Source organism: Balearica regulorum, chromosome 9 (genome assembly GCF_011004875.1).
Source record: "Balearica regulorum gibbericeps isolate bBalReg1 chromosome 9, bBalReg1.pri, whole genome shotgun sequence".
NCBI classification, from domain to species: domain Eukaryota; kingdom Metazoa; phylum Chordata; class Aves; order Gruiformes; family Gruidae; genus Balearica; species Balearica regulorum.
In genome coordinates, this window is record NC_046192.1 from 853,030 (window position 1) to 869,632 (window position 16,603).

The 16,603-nt window shown below is 43.1% G+C and overlaps 1 protein-coding gene across 2 annotated transcripts in view; it reads right to left on the reverse strand.

Moving 5' to 3' along the window:
* UBXN7 (UBX domain protein 7) overlaps positions 1 to 14,299 on the reverse strand; it is a 31,375-nt gene extending 17,076 nt beyond the window's left edge. Inside the window, exons 1-5 of one of the 2 annotated variants that reach the window (XM_075760679.1) lie at positions 14,171 to 14,299; positions 10,696 to 10,843; positions 8,594 to 8,661; positions 5,551 to 5,616; positions 3,457 to 3,569 (exon numbers count right to left, since the gene is read on the reverse strand). In XM_075760679.1, the coding sequence (XP_075616794.1) occupies positions 3,457 to 3,569; positions 5,551 to 5,616; positions 8,594 to 8,661; positions 10,696 to 10,843; positions 14,171 to 14,243 (468 nt within the window). In that variant the 5' untranslated portion in view covers positions 14,244 to 14,299. Of the gene's footprint in view, positions 1 to 3,456; positions 3,570 to 5,550; positions 5,617 to 8,593; positions 8,662 to 9,570; positions 9,685 to 10,695; positions 10,844 to 14,170 lie in introns of those variants that run through there. The other variant, XM_075760680.1, reaches the window with a different exon arrangement.
* Positions 14,300 to 16,603: the final 2,304 nt, after the last annotated feature.

The window sequence follows — 16,603 nt, forward strand, 5'->3', positions numbered from 1 at the left end:
TCTGTTAATCAAGCATGATTTGGTTTGGAAGATAAGAGGTAACAGAAAGTCAGAGCACAAGATTATCTAGCAAGAAATATCCTATCTGTGCTACACTTCCACTTCTTGCCTGGGCCAGGGCATACATCCTTTCATCAGTCATTCCTGTGCCAAAGGTGCAGCCGCAGGCTGTCCTTACGCAAACGGCCAGTCTAGAAGCACCTTGTGCAAAGATAATTGCACCAGCTAGAAAAGTTTAACTTATAAAATGATGAAACTTCATCTAGACGGACTTGAAACTCAATTTGGTGTGTACCCACCACAAATTAAAATCCTATCTCACATCATATGCATGAAGAGATGAACACCTGCAATTCCTGAAGACAGTTTCTGAGATTTGAACAAAACCATGTTGTTCTTTACAAAGCACCTTGGGTGTGCATTTTATTTATTTATTTATTATGCTCTATTGATTTATTCCTAGCAGATTCTACATTAAGGAGGTAACTCTGAAGCTTAATACACATTAAAGCTCGATATTACAGTCAGGAAGTGACAGTTAAAAATCGCTTGTGTAATTTTAACCAACTCTGAACAGCCTAATCATATAACCATGCAACACTCCTCAAACACAGACTTTTTAAGCTCCGAAAGTTTCTCTGAAATTTTCTAATAGGAAAAAAAAAAAAAAGGCAGTTCAGGTTAACATCTGGCTCGCACTTTACTCATTTGCCTCTCATTTATATAGCCCCATTCCACCAGGTAACTATCATCTAGTGGCTCAGCCACCACCTTCAAAAGGCTTGTGGGATTAAAAGAAAGTCTTTCACAGATTTTTCTGTATCAAATCTTTTTCACCACATTTCTATGGTGTAATTATGTTATTCACACACTTCACTGTACAAGTACAGTGATCAGAAGTTGTTCTGTACGTGAAGCACACCGCTTTTTCAGAAAGTTAAAAAAGTTAATAGAAGTTAAAAAAAAAATCAATGTTACTCAACACTTGAAAATTTATCTTCAATGAAAGTTAATTCTCACCTTCTTCTAAGAGCTAGAATTACTGAGTTAAAATGAAACGGCAATTTTTTGCACCTTACTGATAACAATGGTTCTTTGTAATTGAAGAAAAATGAGGTTTCTTGGGGAAAACCAAAGATAACTAAATCTACTAACTCTCAAAATCAACCTTAGCGGACCCAAAAAGGAGCAACAAACGATAAGCAACACAGACACATGAAAACCTTGCTAAGACCAGACACCACCACTCTTGCTAGGATTGAATAAAGTCATAAAACCTAAATAATTCTATGATAAATGTACATGGCACAACACTGACAGAATGTTCTTGCACACTCCTCACGCCAATAGTAATAATAAAAACCCACTTAGATTAACACTAAACTTCAAGAGCATCAAAATGATAGTATTCAGTTGCTGGTACTTTGGAATGTGATAAACATCTCTGATTTATTATATAGTTTACATATGTTTATCTAAGCGTACAGAGAAGGAAGAAGCTAACAGCTGCTTGCTAGAGATGGATTTTGAGAGACTCTGGTCACTGGATTCACAGGAGGCCCGACATTGTCCCAGGCTGACGCAATACATCAGTCTACAGTCATAAAAGATGAAACGGAAGGGGTAATGGTCAACAAATTGAGAAGCTGAAGATTTTTACTGCAATGAAGTTGAGGAGCATTGGTTTGAAGTGAAGGGTATCCCACAGGACAAGAACACAAAAAGGTGAATACCAGAAAGCATACATGTTTTCATATCTGAGTTACAGCAAAGAGCAGGACAAGGTGTGTGCATACGAACCACTCCCCCCTCCTTTTTTTTTTTTTTAATTCACAAGACTGAATAAGAATGCAGAGACTTGAGGACCATCAAATCTATCAATCAGTTATTTCATGCTCTGAAACTACTATGGACTGTGGCGGATGCCACAATCAATGTTGCTAAAGTCTTGATATGTTTTCAGCAAGACAGGAGGAAAGACTGGTACATCTCTAATTCTACAGCAGAGGTCAGAGGGCACTCACTGACGGTATACGTTCCGGTCTGGAGCAGCACTGGCTGTTTTCATGTGAATTCCCTTTACTGTTGCCTTTAATCATGCATTCGCTTGGCTCACAAACATCTCTGAACCATCAGCCCAGTAGGCATCATCAGCTGGAGGACCTGGCACAACCTTGTTTGACGTAAACCCTGAACCCCGTGCCACAAGGCAGGGATGCCTCGGCACCAACTACTTCAGTCTGCTCATCTGCTTCCACCGCACCGAGTTACTCGCTGAGGCAGACACAGCTATTCTCTGTCAACGTCCTTTCAAACCTGGAATTTTGTTAGAAGATTAAACATATCTTCTGGGCACTGTCGGAACGCAGGAATTAGTGGCAAGCCAACTGATCCCTGGTGATTTGGGAAGCATAAAAAACAGGCTGAGAGCTGGAGACTCAATAAAGGCACACGGCATTTCTCCAAAAACTCTGCAGCAGTGCTCTAGTATTTGTGCACAGCAGTAGAGGCAAATGTGAAAAGAATATAAATAATATTTCTGTTCAGCTCATGGAGTCAGATCTCCAGCACTGTTTGCAGCATCTGTATTGCCCTATTTAATCATTAGTTTGCATTCTCATGAAAACATCATGTAATAGTAATCAATCTCAGCTACTTAGAGATGACCAGGTGGAAGTTCCGTAGTAACTGCAACTTCAAAAGAATATCTAGAAATTATGGACTCAAAAAATAAATATAAATACCAATTTGCACAGTCTCTAATCATTAAGTCACTGATCCATATCATAACTTATGACTAGATCCACACATGCCTACACAGACAGAAAAGGTGACACCTGAAATTATTTAAAGATCCCAGTCCCCTTCTCAGGCAGACTATCTCTTGGATACTTTTTCCATCACTATCAGACACAGAGGACAACTGCTGTGATTTTACAGAAGAGCAAGACTTCTACTGAAGATAAAGTTGCGCCTTCCTGGCAAAGCCACACTCAAATACTGTTACGAGTACTTATCAGAAACGGCTTAGCCATGTTAAAATAACTCCACCTGAGCTTCTCAGCAGGGCTGTGCTGCAAACTATATAGCTCCTTGTGAAGTACGTGCTCACCTATCAAAAACAATCTTACTTCAGCTTCTTCTGTGTCATGCTATACCGAGATACTTCAAGTGATGCAATTTTTCCATTCTGACCAGCCTCCTCTGTGCACTCAAGTCTTTCACCAAGTGCGATTTCCCTCACTGACACTGAAACATAAACAATGCGGTCTATCATCATTAGTTAAGTTCTTAACATTTCCACGCAAAGTCCATCAAATATTTACCACTATACGGTTCTTTGTAGCTTTCTGATCATCCGACAGATAGATCCATACATGCCGTTAGCCTAACACAAGGCTGCTGCACTGTATACAGTCATCACGTAAGGACCTGCACCAAAATTTCAGAGCTTACCGTTTCAAAGCTGCCTTTGTGCATCAGATCAATGGGAGGCCTGAAGAGGTCTGCTAGCGTAGTGAGTTTCTTATCTACTGCCCCTCCATTTCGTAGTTCCTGTTCCTGTCGAACTGCACAGCCCCAAGAGGAAAGGAAGCTGAATTAGACAGAATACTCACAAGATGGATTTATTACTGGCTACGCATTCGTACACTAAATTTTGGCACTAGAGTCACAAAGTTAGACCACACTGAACAAGAGTAGCTGCTAGGTAAGGTAAGAACCCTGTTTGCCCTAGCTGTGATTCTCAAGCACTGGGCCTTTACCTCACTTTTAAAAAACCATCTTAATAAATGCAAGTATCAACAGAGGGGGTCATATGCCAGTATTTGAAAACAAACAACCCAAAAAAAAAAAAAAAAAAAAAAAGCCACAACTTGTCCTCAGTGATGCTTTTAAAAGTGGAAAATGAGCTAGACTATAGCATTGTAACTTTTACTGGGAATATTTCTATTCCAGTGTTTCTATTTCTCGACTGTAAGGCAATCCCATAGGAAAGGAAAAAAAACCCAGACTTAGTTTATATGGAGAAATATCTTTGGATGTTTATATTTAGCATCTCCTCTTCCCACAATCAGCTCAGGATACCGTTGTCTCCAACGGGTGAACGGGTTTCCAGACTGGTTTATCCCCAAGTACCACACTTTGAGCAGGTTCCTTTTATGGTATCAATTCCATTCAAAATAATACAGAACATATTTCCTACATATACATTGTCATATACAATAAAGGTAAATCACAGCAAATGCTTACCCAAAAATGCAGTGATACAACATATTTTATGGAACTAAGGCAGCTGAAATGGGGAATAACTATCCCATGACCAAAAACTTTCCAGTAGTGAATGGGCCACAGGACACAAACCATTTTTGAGCAGATGCTGGATCCTCACAGGGACAAAATCATCCCTGTGGAGTAGGCCTGGGAGCCAGGAAATAACCCTTTCGTGGCCAGGGCTGCTTTTTCAGAGAGAGCCAGTGATACTCATCTATGAAATTTTACCAAAAAGCATGATAAAGTTTCATCATAAACCCTCACAATAGTTTTACATATTGTGCCTCTCTAAATGTATTAGAACAAAGTGGAGATGATGGGAAAAAAATTAAGGGTATGATGATTCTGTAAATGGTGTATTTTCATTTACACAGCTGCCAATGACTTTAGTACTCAATGAGTTCATCATTACTGGAAAACCCTGACCAAACCTGTCAGGGGGAAGAAAGTAATCATCAATACTTATTTTCAGTTCAGCATCCAATGGCACCTAACTACACAGGAACGTGGTCCACGGTTAGACCTCTTAACACTCCAACATGATCAGCAATAATAACTGCACACCAGCTCTAACTCAGCTGTGAAATACCTGGTGTTCTACTGCCAAAGAATCATGTTCTATGAAACTTAATGGCTTAAATAATAGCCAATGCTTTGTTATTTGGAGATTCTGCATATGAACAGATAGACAGTGGTAAACAGCAATTAATTTAATGAGAACCTTGTGTGCAGCCAAGGGAGAAGCCTCAGGGCTACTTGAATCTAATTCAAATGCCAGAATGACCACTGGCTAGCCAAGAAAAATTCAGTGGATGAACTTGATTTCTATATGGGTGTTAGATTCTTCCCCCTTTTCAATTCCCTCTACAGCAGAAAAAAATATGTTTTTGAGAGTTATCAAGAAAATATTTACCATACCAAAGCAGAGAGAATACACTGTCTGCAGGCTTTACTTACGTTACACAAGCAAGTGTTTGGACCAGCATTTTCACTACCTGCTTCATATGTCCATTACTCAGTACTTTCCCTTCAGCCACACCAGAAAAATAAGCTAACAACCTTAACTGTACCACAACTGCGGAAAAGACATGTCAGCAAACAGTATGGTCACTACAACAATGAACAGCTTAATAATGTTATTTTAAAAAGATATTTTGATATACAGTGGGCTTCAATGACTGAAACCTGTCATAACTTACAATGGAAACTATTTTTCAATCTTACTTGCATTAAAAAAAAAAAATAGAACTTCTCGCTTACTGATCTGTAGACACTTACTGGTTTCTGTTTGAAAATCCCGAAAGCCATCAAATATTGAGCGCGCAGGTCGGCGTCTTTTAGGAGCTTAAAAAAAAATTCAAGAATTACTTCAAAAGTATACTATCAAAAGAATTATACATTAGTACTTTCCATTGCATGTGTGGGAAAACAGAATAGGAACTCAAAGCATTAATGACATGGGAGTAAGGTCATTAGGAAGGGCTGGAGGATGACGGAAATAGGTAGTTTGTAAGACCCATTTCCTAACACATCTCGCCTCCAGCAAACCTCACCCCAGAAACAAACCCTGTATCAACAACACACAAGAGTTTAAAGTCAGCCCTTTCTGATGGGCTCAACAAGGCCCATCAGTATGTAGTGGAAGTGCTGTCACAGCATCAACATGTCATAATTCCAGTCAAGATTTTTACAAAAGGCCTTCAAGTAGATGAAAAACTTCAAAGGATTAAACCACATGAGATAATATTTTTATTTACTAGGAAGCACGTTTGTTTTTTTCCAAAACGCATTTCTACTTTTTGCTAATCTCTTATCCAGATCCTGTCCCAACTTCTTGGCCGGATTGGCAACAGCCACACTCTTCCATTGGATCCAGTATCACCATCCGCAAGGAAACCTTCAGAATAGACAATATGCAGCCACAGCAGCCCAGGCAGGTAACTGGAATAGTACCTAAAAGCACCACTGAAGTCCTAAGGTACAGCACAACCACTGAATTTGGGATGCAAACCAAAACTGCCTGCCGAGACTTACTCCAGCTATTTATCTACGTTTCTATTAATTGAAAGCAGAACATTTTTAAGACAGAACTTTCAAAGCCTAATTGTTATGAGACATGATAAGTAATAAACAAATTAAACAGAGTGATATAAATACAACGTATACCCACTGGAAACCTGTAATAAGAAAAATCATCATGAGAAAGCACAACCTCCACACAGATCACAAAACAAGTACCTCCAAAATTTTATTTTAGAGACCTTTCTGGTTTTGCACCTATAGTGCATGCAGCATCTTTCATCTTGGCATAAAGACCAAGGACAAAGAATGGTACACAGTTCTTGTTCCTTGCATTCTTCTCATACAGAGTACAAAGGAAAGAATCAGTGTATCCTGTACAGAGTATCACGGAAAAAGAAAGTAAGCCTGAATTTCACAAGGAACATGCTTGTGAATAATGCCTAACTCCAGTGAGTAACATCTCTCTCAGCTCTAAATGCTTAGGCATGAGCACAACCCATTAAAGCTAACTTCAGAGCAACTGAAATTGCAGCTAAAAATAGGATCTGAAGGACCACTTCAGCAAAACCAGCATTTCCCTTGCCAGGCTTAACTACAGCCTGGCCGTGCTGGTGAAGACGTTCACAGCAGCCCAGGTGGAGGTTTTTCTGATGTCTTCTGTAGCGCGAGATGGGTTCCATGTATCTGGCAAAGCATAAATGGACAGAGTCATCTCTTCATCAGGAACAAAACCCAAGCTCATATGACCACCTCAATATGACACTTAAAACCAGAAACTGGCCCATTCCCTGCTTTGAGGTTAGAGCTGAAAAGACCAAGTGTCTCTCCACTTCCAGCTGGCTTGTCAGGCTGCTTCATGTTATCAACTGAAGTGGCATTTGTGAGCACATTAGCACTGGTGGACGAGACAGCACCAGGAGGCTATTGTCGATCCGCAGGTCGCCTCAGCAGGGCAGTCAGTGACACTGTGTCCGAGATCAGTGTGTGACAGGTGGGTAGAACAGCACCAAGAACTAGGGCGAGCAGATCTTACTCCTGCACTTCTCAGATTCTTGAACCCACAGGAGTCTACAGACCTTTGCTAAAAACTCTGTTGGGCTACAAAGAAAGTCAGAGGAATAAGCTGGAGGGGTGTCTGCAGAGAGCCGTCAGCAGGGTATCTTTGTCTGGAACCATTCCTCAGCTTGTGCATCCTGGCTAAAGACCTCTCTGATGTTGAAAAAAAAAAAAAAAGATCAACAGAAAACCAGTTCCAGGGTAAACCTGAAGCTTGGCCTCCTTCTCCGTTCTAGCGCAGGAACTAAACAATAGAAAGGAGCATTTCCTATGAGTGTGATAACTCTTAAAGATAAGCACTTGAATGCCCTTCCTCAATAAAAAGGGCAAGACAATCAATTCACATGCCATGGCAAAAGCCATGCAGTCAGCCAGAGACAGCCTGGTCAACATGAGAAAGACAGAGCCTCACAAGGCTGGAGGAAGTATGTGTAAAGAGAGAGCCTTAGATCTCCATACAGACACGATGTAAAAGGAGAGGATGACACACCAGGTAATCCAGTCCTGCTACAGAAGTTCCACCCCTGCGCTGCTGTAAAAGTACCACTAAGGAAAGATGGTTTGAGATTAAGGTTTTGACATCCAGAACATTAGTGTATTACATGAGTACTAAACAGTGTTTTAGACAAGCACCCAAAAGAAAACAGCATTTCCATCACCTACTTCCTTAGAGAAAAAAAATGTTTCAAAAGCAAAAATGACAAACAGCTTCAGAAAACAAAGAAAACTAGCTGCATGGTGCAGTTTAAAGAGCAAGTTAAACTCCTAAATGAGAAATTGAGAAAATGATGAGAAATCATACAGTTCAGCCCTTCTTTCTGATCAATCATCTCCTCGAGAAGCATACATTTATCCTCTTCATTTTCACTCGTCAAAGCTCCAGCTTTTCTCCCACCACCTTGAACCCTTTCACAGCAGCATCACGTTGTTCTGAACCCCCAGAACGCAGACGCATACTCATGATAGCTAATCGGCTGTTGCCTGACAAAGCCTCATGAAACTGGATTTAGCAAATTGGTACCACTGGGAACGTAGCATCTCTAATGCGTGAGGTTTTCAATAACACTGGTGTACTCCTAAGTACGCAATCATGTTACATGGCAGCAGAGTTGCAGCAGGGAAAAAACCTGAGAAAAATACATACAAGGCTTTCTTCATATTCAGCAAGTTCTGTTTTTCTTTTGTCGTTTAGTGCATCTCAAGGTAAAGAAAACAAAACAGCAAAATAAGAACACAAGCCTACCTCCAAACAAGGGCTCAGGCTCTACTAAAATTTCTTGTTTTTGAGGAATTGGAGCTCGTACTTCATCCCTATCAAAGAGGAAGGAAAAAAAAATAATCAGAGAGATGATAATATTCCAAGTACTATATAAACCACATCCCATTGTGCTCCAAAGGCTCCTGCAGCTTGAACCAGCTACAGATGCTGCTGTACCATTGCACAGAATCAAGAGATTTGGGGTCAACAGGGTCCTCAAGAGACCATCCATTCCCTCTCACAGCACTGACGCAGGACTTGGTACACTGTGCATTAAAATCTGGCATGGATGACCCTTCTAAGTGTTGACAGAACATTACACAGATCCCTGGGTGACTAGATCCCAGACTTTGTCAATCTACTATTCAAACATCTTTCTTCTTCTTTAATAACTGTCTCAAAACTTGGAAAGTTTCTTAAAACTTAGGAAAGGCTGCTAATTAATCCACTTGCCACCCTCCTCCCTTGATTATCTACATAGAGGAAAAAAAGATTATCTGCCTTATTATAAGCTTTCTTTTGTTAGAAGACTTTTTTGCTTCCACTTGAAATTCACAGCCCTCTCTTTTTCCAGAGGAAGAAAAACAAGACGGTCAAAATGGCCATTGCCCCCCATTTCTGAAGCAATTCCTCGCTTCCATAGCTGGGCTTCCTTGCGTATCAGCAGCTTAGTTACACTTGCAGAGACTGCTATGTAATCTGAAATTATGACTAGGAGAAGAAAGGAAATCACACGGGCTCTGAAACAGTTTCACTTACTGAGTGTGGTCACCTGGCCCATGGATCTCCGCAGAGAGTAGGGCATGGGCTCACCCAAGAACATCCACTGCTATATCCTGCCTACGAACTACTCCTAAAGCGCCCTCTTCCCTCCGACTCTTCGAAGTTGTAAAGTGCGGTTTGCGGCTCTGGGCCATGAAGGTTTCAAAAAGTAACTCATAATGTCAGCAAGATGCACTAACCTTGCTATTAACCTCCACATCTTTGATTGCTGTAGTGAAGCTAGTTATTCTCCATTTTGCATTTGCATAATTATTGTTCTGTCTTCCTAGAAGTAACACTAAGCTGACCAGCACCTGGAGGGTGTCAAGTATAAAAAAGAAAGTATTCCAGTAAAAACTTGAATCTTACGTCACTGATGTGCCAGAAGTTGTCTAGAAGTAACAACTCCTACAGTTGTCTATAGGAGTTGTCTAGAAATATAAACACCTATAGAGTTTTAAGTTCATTACCTGTCAAAGGCTCAAGGAGGAAGGCACTTGATATCAACTATAATGGTTAGTACTACAACAGTTGTTTAAATTTACACATGTGCTTCAGAAGTATGAGTGGCAAGAATTTTCTTTAAAAGTTAGTTGTCTTTTTCCTGAAGACTTTCATAAAGACGAAAGCATAGCTAGGTGTAATTTAGAACATTTAATGAATGTGACTTATACCAATTAGCTTCCACTCAAAATATTCCATTTATCCCAAGCAGTCACATTAACAGGCAGTGCTGAAAGACTCTCTGCCACGCTAAAGTGGAACAACGCTTTCTTTTATTGGCATCTGATGTGCAAGACACTCGTGCAGATTTTGCAGTTGCTTATTCCTCTGCATACTAGTGCATACAATCTAGCCTTTCCAGTGCCAACTCTGGTTACACTTAAAACAACACAATAAAACCCTTACAAATGGGTCTAAGGTCACTACGTTTATAACAACCAACACAACAGAACTCTTGAACTGCCACATTAACGTAATGCAAGATGCCGGAGCAATATAAAGTAAGAATCTTTTACTACTGGATCCCTACTTTAATGTCTTGAGCTCTTTTTGCAAAAACCAGTATGTATAAGTCACAGAAAACTTTTGAAGTACATGTAAGAGAGACTAACTGATGTGGGTCTACGTACCAACTTATGTAACGAGAACTTATTTACCCAGAACAATATCAGAGCAATCAATTTAACAAGATCATCAAAGAAGCACCTATTACAGAGTTGACAGCAAGTTAGAAGTGACAATTGTATTATTTGTTCCGCCTTACACTATTAAATTTTAAGACAGACTACTCATTTATAGAGACGTGTTCATTGGGTACGTACTCAGTGTGCGGTCGAACAGCAGACACCGCTGCAGAACTGGTGCTAGGCTCCTCTGCTATGCCTCCACCATCCAGAAACATGGTGACAGCCATCTCCAGATTGTTGTTGCATGCTTCAAGCATGTGCTTTCCCACGCTCTCACTGGCACCTGTAATGCCAAAGAAAAATTAAAGCGTTCTTCAGATAGCATCTTGATTGGAAGTGCTAGGAACAGCTGGCCGGCAAGCTTTCTCTCTCAAAGCATTAATAGTTAGAAGAACAGTTCATCAGTTGCCATTTATCTCTGAAGTACGACTATGAAATGAGAAAAACACACATATCTCACAAGGGAAGGGAATGCCCATATACAGGACAGCCAGAGTTCTTCCTTCCATCAAAAGAAAATTTAGTGGAAGCCATCTGAGGGCATTTACCATTGGGTTGTTTTTTTTTCCTAGAGTACATTGGTTTTCTTTTTTCCTGGTAGAGTTTTCCAAACGCGTAGGCATGCGCAAAAGAAAAAAAAGAAAGCCTGACTTAACATTTTAACTGGGAGAATATTCTATCAGTTGCTAGAGTTTTTTTTACCCACTTACAACAGATATTTAGAGATGGAAGAAAAGATATCCTGTTTTACTGATTGCACTAAAAGGCATAAAGAAACAAGCAGAAGCTCAGTTCACATAAGAGGGGGAAAAAAGAAAAAGCCAAGAAGGAGAAAGTGGTACTTGTCTACACAGTTATTTGTATAATGACTAACATTTCTTAAAATCTCTCCTAAGTGCAACTAAATCAGTCTTATTCTTGCTGCTCAGGATGAAACACTAGTTCTTAGCATCACTTGTAACTCTTTCCTCAGAGGGTCAACTTCTACCTCCTCAAAAACCATCCCATCGATACAAGCATCCTCATCAGTGCTCTGCTCTAATGCAGAGCATCAGCTCTCCTGCACCCAACCCTTCAAGTGTCTGCTTACTACAGCATCCGTCTCTATAGGTGGTGGGCTGCCAAAGAGTTCATTTTCATATGGAAAGGCTGGCACAGAGGAAGACTGGCAAAATGCAACCGAACCAGTCTGGGAGTAGCTTTTAGATCTGTAGTAATTCTTACCAAGTTCACTGCAAGCCACCAAAATGAAGAAAACACTTTCCCCAGCATCACAATCACAGATAACGTCAGTTTGGGCAAAATACATTTGGATGTTTCTCAGATTTTCTGGGAAAGACTCAAGAAGCTTTAGTTTGAACAGACTAATAAGAGAGAATACACTTTGAAACTCAAGATAAATCAGTCCTAAATGATCCACACCATTGCATTAAATCACAGAGAAAACCAAACTCACCGAGGGAACTGGTTTTCAAAAAAAAACCAAAAAACCCCAAAAAACAACCTGCCATGGCAAGTGTACTCAGATGGCAGTCAGCTGTATTTTAAAATCTTAATCGAGATAAAGTTCAAAATAAAAACTAGCGACATCTCAAAAAAATTACGCGAGAGCATCAAGCTCGTGTTCTTCAAACAAACTACTCTTTGGCATTTTCAGCTCATTTCAATGTCAACTGCAGCAATTAAACAATCCTTGTATAGTCTGGAATACGCACACCATCCTGCAACCTCACCATACGGTCATGTGAAGTCATTCATTTAGAAGAACAAGAAGAAAAATGATATTCAACTCTCTGCTATTTAGAGATACCAACACAGAAGGTGCTTGTACTGATTCTTCATCACTCCTGAGGAAACTGCCATCAATACGAATGCTTTCAGTGCTTATGCTGGCAAACAGAAAATACTAAAGATTTGTTAAGTTTCAAAGAGATCCCATCATTTCAATGGTAAAGATACACAGGAGCTACGTTCTCCTAGCAATACTTTGCTAGAGAGCACCAAAGAAACACAATTCTGCCATCTGGCCAAGAGAACTATATCAAGGACTATTTCTCCTCATTCCTCGGTATCACTTACGCTAGAATCAAGTTGCTGGATAGCATTCAATCAGCCTTTTTCCCCACAGACAGGGGTGGTTTTTGTACACTTACAGCTCAAAGTTGGAAGCTGCTAATAGAAACCACTGAGGGTGCATGCATCCGAGCACCTGTCAAATCATGCAAGACAAGCTCCGTAACAACACGCTTTTAGATATAACCTTAATTTCTGTTAAAAGAGAAAACCAAAACTTCCAAACTCTACTTTAATAGTGGATGGGTAAAGCCCAGCAGGTTTTGGGTTTTTTTCTTTTTTGAAAGCATAAGAGGGATGCTCTTACATTTAACATAAAAACCATCTGCATAAGCACAAAAAGCTGTGAGGAAGAGCCAACCAGCACGACTCTGCCCATTCTGGTTTGTTTTTTAACAAATATCTCAGGCACTACTGAAAAAGAAGACACAAGACACACGCAGGCACATACTATAATGAAAACATATTTGCTGTAGGCACATTTTATTCAAGAGGGTTTATTCTAAAAGGCTTCTTTAAGGATAGCTGAGCAATTAACGATTTCCCAGTGTACCCTACCGGCACGTTCACTGCGTACTAAACACCCTCAACATCCCTGTTCAGGATCTGAGTGCACCCAAGCCCGAGTACAGGGATACAATCTGAAACCGAGCTGGTTAGAGCTGCCAAATTAAAAGCAGTTTCGCTTATATCAACTAAAAAGCCAAAGATGTTTTATTAAACACTCCTTCAGTACTCGATACGCAATGCCGTAAGCAAGGGGGAACCACAGCGAAGCAGATTAAACGCAAAGTGGGTCAAGCGCTCAAAGTGCACAAGCTAAAGCAGGAATCATCACCTGCCGCAAACTTCAATTTAAAAGCGACTTGCTACTTTCGTTAGCAAACTGCGTTCTCAGTAAGCCGACCGTGCTTTAAGAGATTTATTTTTATTTGTTTTTAAACGCGGACCCGGGGTTCAGCTCCAGCCTCCCTCCCAGGTGTCAGCTTTATTCGTAGGAGCGGGACGCGGTTCCCGGGCGGATCAGACCGGACGGCCGGGAGGAAGGGAGGACACGCACCCACACCACCGAGAAGCTCGGCCGACCGGGGACAACCGAGAGGCGCCTCCAAACCGCCGCTAAAAGCGAGGGGAACCCCACGACGCAGAGGGCGGAGGCACCGCGGGTGCCCGGGCCGGGCCTCGGGCACCACCCGCCGCGGCGGGCCGGGCCCCGGAGCGCGCCCGCTGACAGGCCCGGGCGTCGCCAGCGCCTCTCGCCTCGAGGGAGGCCGCGGCGGCAGCGGGAGGGCCTCCGGGGAGACGGGGGGCAGCGTGCCCCGGGACCGCCCGCCGGCACCGCTCCGTCTCACCCCGCGCAGCGCCTCCCGGCGCGGCCCGCTCCTCCCGCCCGGCCTCCCGCCCCCGGCCCCGGCCCGCCGGCGCGGCCGCCCCCTGACGCGGCGGCGGGGGCCGGACGGAAGCCGCCCGTTAAGCAACGCAGCGGCGGCGGAGGCCTCGGCCGAGCTCGGCGGGCCCCGGCTTCCGTGTGCCTCACCCGTGATGGCGGTGAACTGCTGGATTAACCCCTTCAGCGCCGAGGAGGCCGCAGAGCCCCCGTGCGCCGCCATCTTGCCGCCGCCGCACAACAACACACGCGCCGCCGGCCCGCGCGCACTGCGCAGGCGCAACGCCCGCCCGCGCCCTTCCTCTGCCCGCCGCCGGGGAGGCGCCTCAGCCGGGCCGCCGCGGGCGGGGCGGGGCGGCAGTTGCCGTGGCGACGCGGCCAGCCCCGCCCTGTCACCTCAGAGGCCCGGAGAGGCGGGAGTTGCCATGGCAACGCGGCCCGCCCCGCCGCCTCAGCGGCCTCCGCGGCTTTTCAAACGCCGTCGCGGCTGTAAGAGTTTCCTCCCTACATTTCAGACCCTCTGCCTTCACTAATCCCGGGACTGGAGGAGCCGGGGCCTTAGCAGTGATACCGAAACGCTCGTGACGGAAGGCCAGAGCTTCCGCGCAGATTTACCTTGTCACGAATGCGTAGGGCGAAGCAAGGGGTCTGGCAGGCCTCGGCCCTCACGCAGAAGCATGTAGAGGGGCCACAGGTGCTGCAAGGGAGGAGGCAGGACTCGAGGTGGCCGAGAAACGGTGGGGCCATGCCTGTCAAGGGAGCTCATGACAGGGCAGCTTTTGCTATCAGGGTGCTTTTGCTGTCACTTCTCCAAAGTCGGAAAAGAAACAGCCTCAACAAGCACGCTGGGGGTTTTTGATCCCTATGCTACTTGCAGAAGTTGCAGCCATAGAAAAGGAACATTTTACTACTTTTACAACATAGCAGGGCCCGTGGCTGGCTTGCTGCTAACACTGTCAGCAGGCTGAAGTGTTGCAGAGCACCTTGTCATGAACGAGTGTCAACCAAAGCGAGTACCACAGAAAGCAGAGGTTTCCTTAGAAGTCTAAGAATTTAAAAACTTGCTGCCATGAAAATGGGTAGATCTGTTCCCTCTATTGCTCCTCTCCCTACCTCCCATCCCCAACACCAGCTCTGGCTTTCAGGGAAGCGACCAAGCCTGGACATTTTGGTACTTGGATTTTTTTTTTTCCTGGCAGTTGGAGGAGTGGAACTTGTCCATCAAGGGGACAAATAAACCATTAGAGCCAGCTGCAGGCAGAAGGTGAGCTCACCCTTTTGAGCAGCAGTGAACCGTTACACCATCTCAGACAGTCTAAATACAGACTCTTGCTTCACAAACACCATTGAACCAGTCAAAGCTGATTTCACCTGCTTCAAAGTGCCCATGGGAATGGAAATAGGGTATTAGTGCAACAAAAATCCACTCAGGAGTGGCCAAATTCCACCCTCCAACAAGAAAAATCTAAAAGGAGAGGCCGAAGAGGTGCCTGGTGAGGAATGTGGTTAACTGAGACCTGAGGGTTTGCGGTACCCCACCCTCAGATGAAGCTGCTGGACTGGCCTTCTGGTATAGGTTATAGGGTTTTATATATTTTGCAGTTAAAGTTGGGTTTTAAATGATGATTGACTTTTTTGTCTTGCTTTTTTTCAGACCGCTTAAAAATGATGATTCTTATGTAAGAGGTCACTCTGACACCGAGGACAAAATCCAGTAAGTTGGAAAAACACGAATAACCCCCAAATACTGTAACACACCCTCCAATAAATTTATACACACACCAAAATACACTGCTGTACTATTTAGACTATTTACAAATGGGTAGTTTCTGTAATTTTGGTATTTATTTTTTGGAATCACAGCAGCAGGGTTTGCTATTGATGGCAAGGAAGTAAGTCTGTGCAAGACTGGAGTAAGATGCAAAAAGCCCCCCCCCCCCCCAATCAAACTTCTAAGTGGGATTAGTTTAGCGCATTTCGTAAACCTTATATGGAAAAGACACAGAATTAAAAGGGAAACGAAAGAATCCACAGAACAGCTTGTGTAGGAAATGGAATTAAACTGGTGTTAAATGCAGCAATCTCAGACTCTGGGACATGGTTTCACGCATGGCTGAGACAGTTGCACATGGCTTATTGCTGCCCGAAAAGGAAGTTCTCTCTTCTCCCTCGCCCTCTCCCTCCTCAATGCGTCCCCTACTCCTTCAATATCAGAATTAGATCACGGGGAGTCCCCAAGTGCCAGAGCTGGCACAAGCGTAGGAATCTCACCACTGGCAGCAAGCTGTTAATAGTAGCTCACTGCCTGTTGTTGAGGTGTACTCAGCTAGACAGCACAATCCTGCTGAATTAGTGAGCTTTCACACTGGTTTTTTAAAAATAAAATGCCTCCTATCTTATGACTAAGTGTATGTTACTTCGTGCCAGGGACAGAACTAGCCCCCAAACAATGACAGCAGTAGATTAAGTTTAATCCTAATGAAGGTCAAGACTGTTGGGGGATATATATTTCATTTCTAGCTTCATTCTGCTCAGCTCTTTAGAGTTTATCTGGGTATTTACCTGTATGACCACACATGCTTC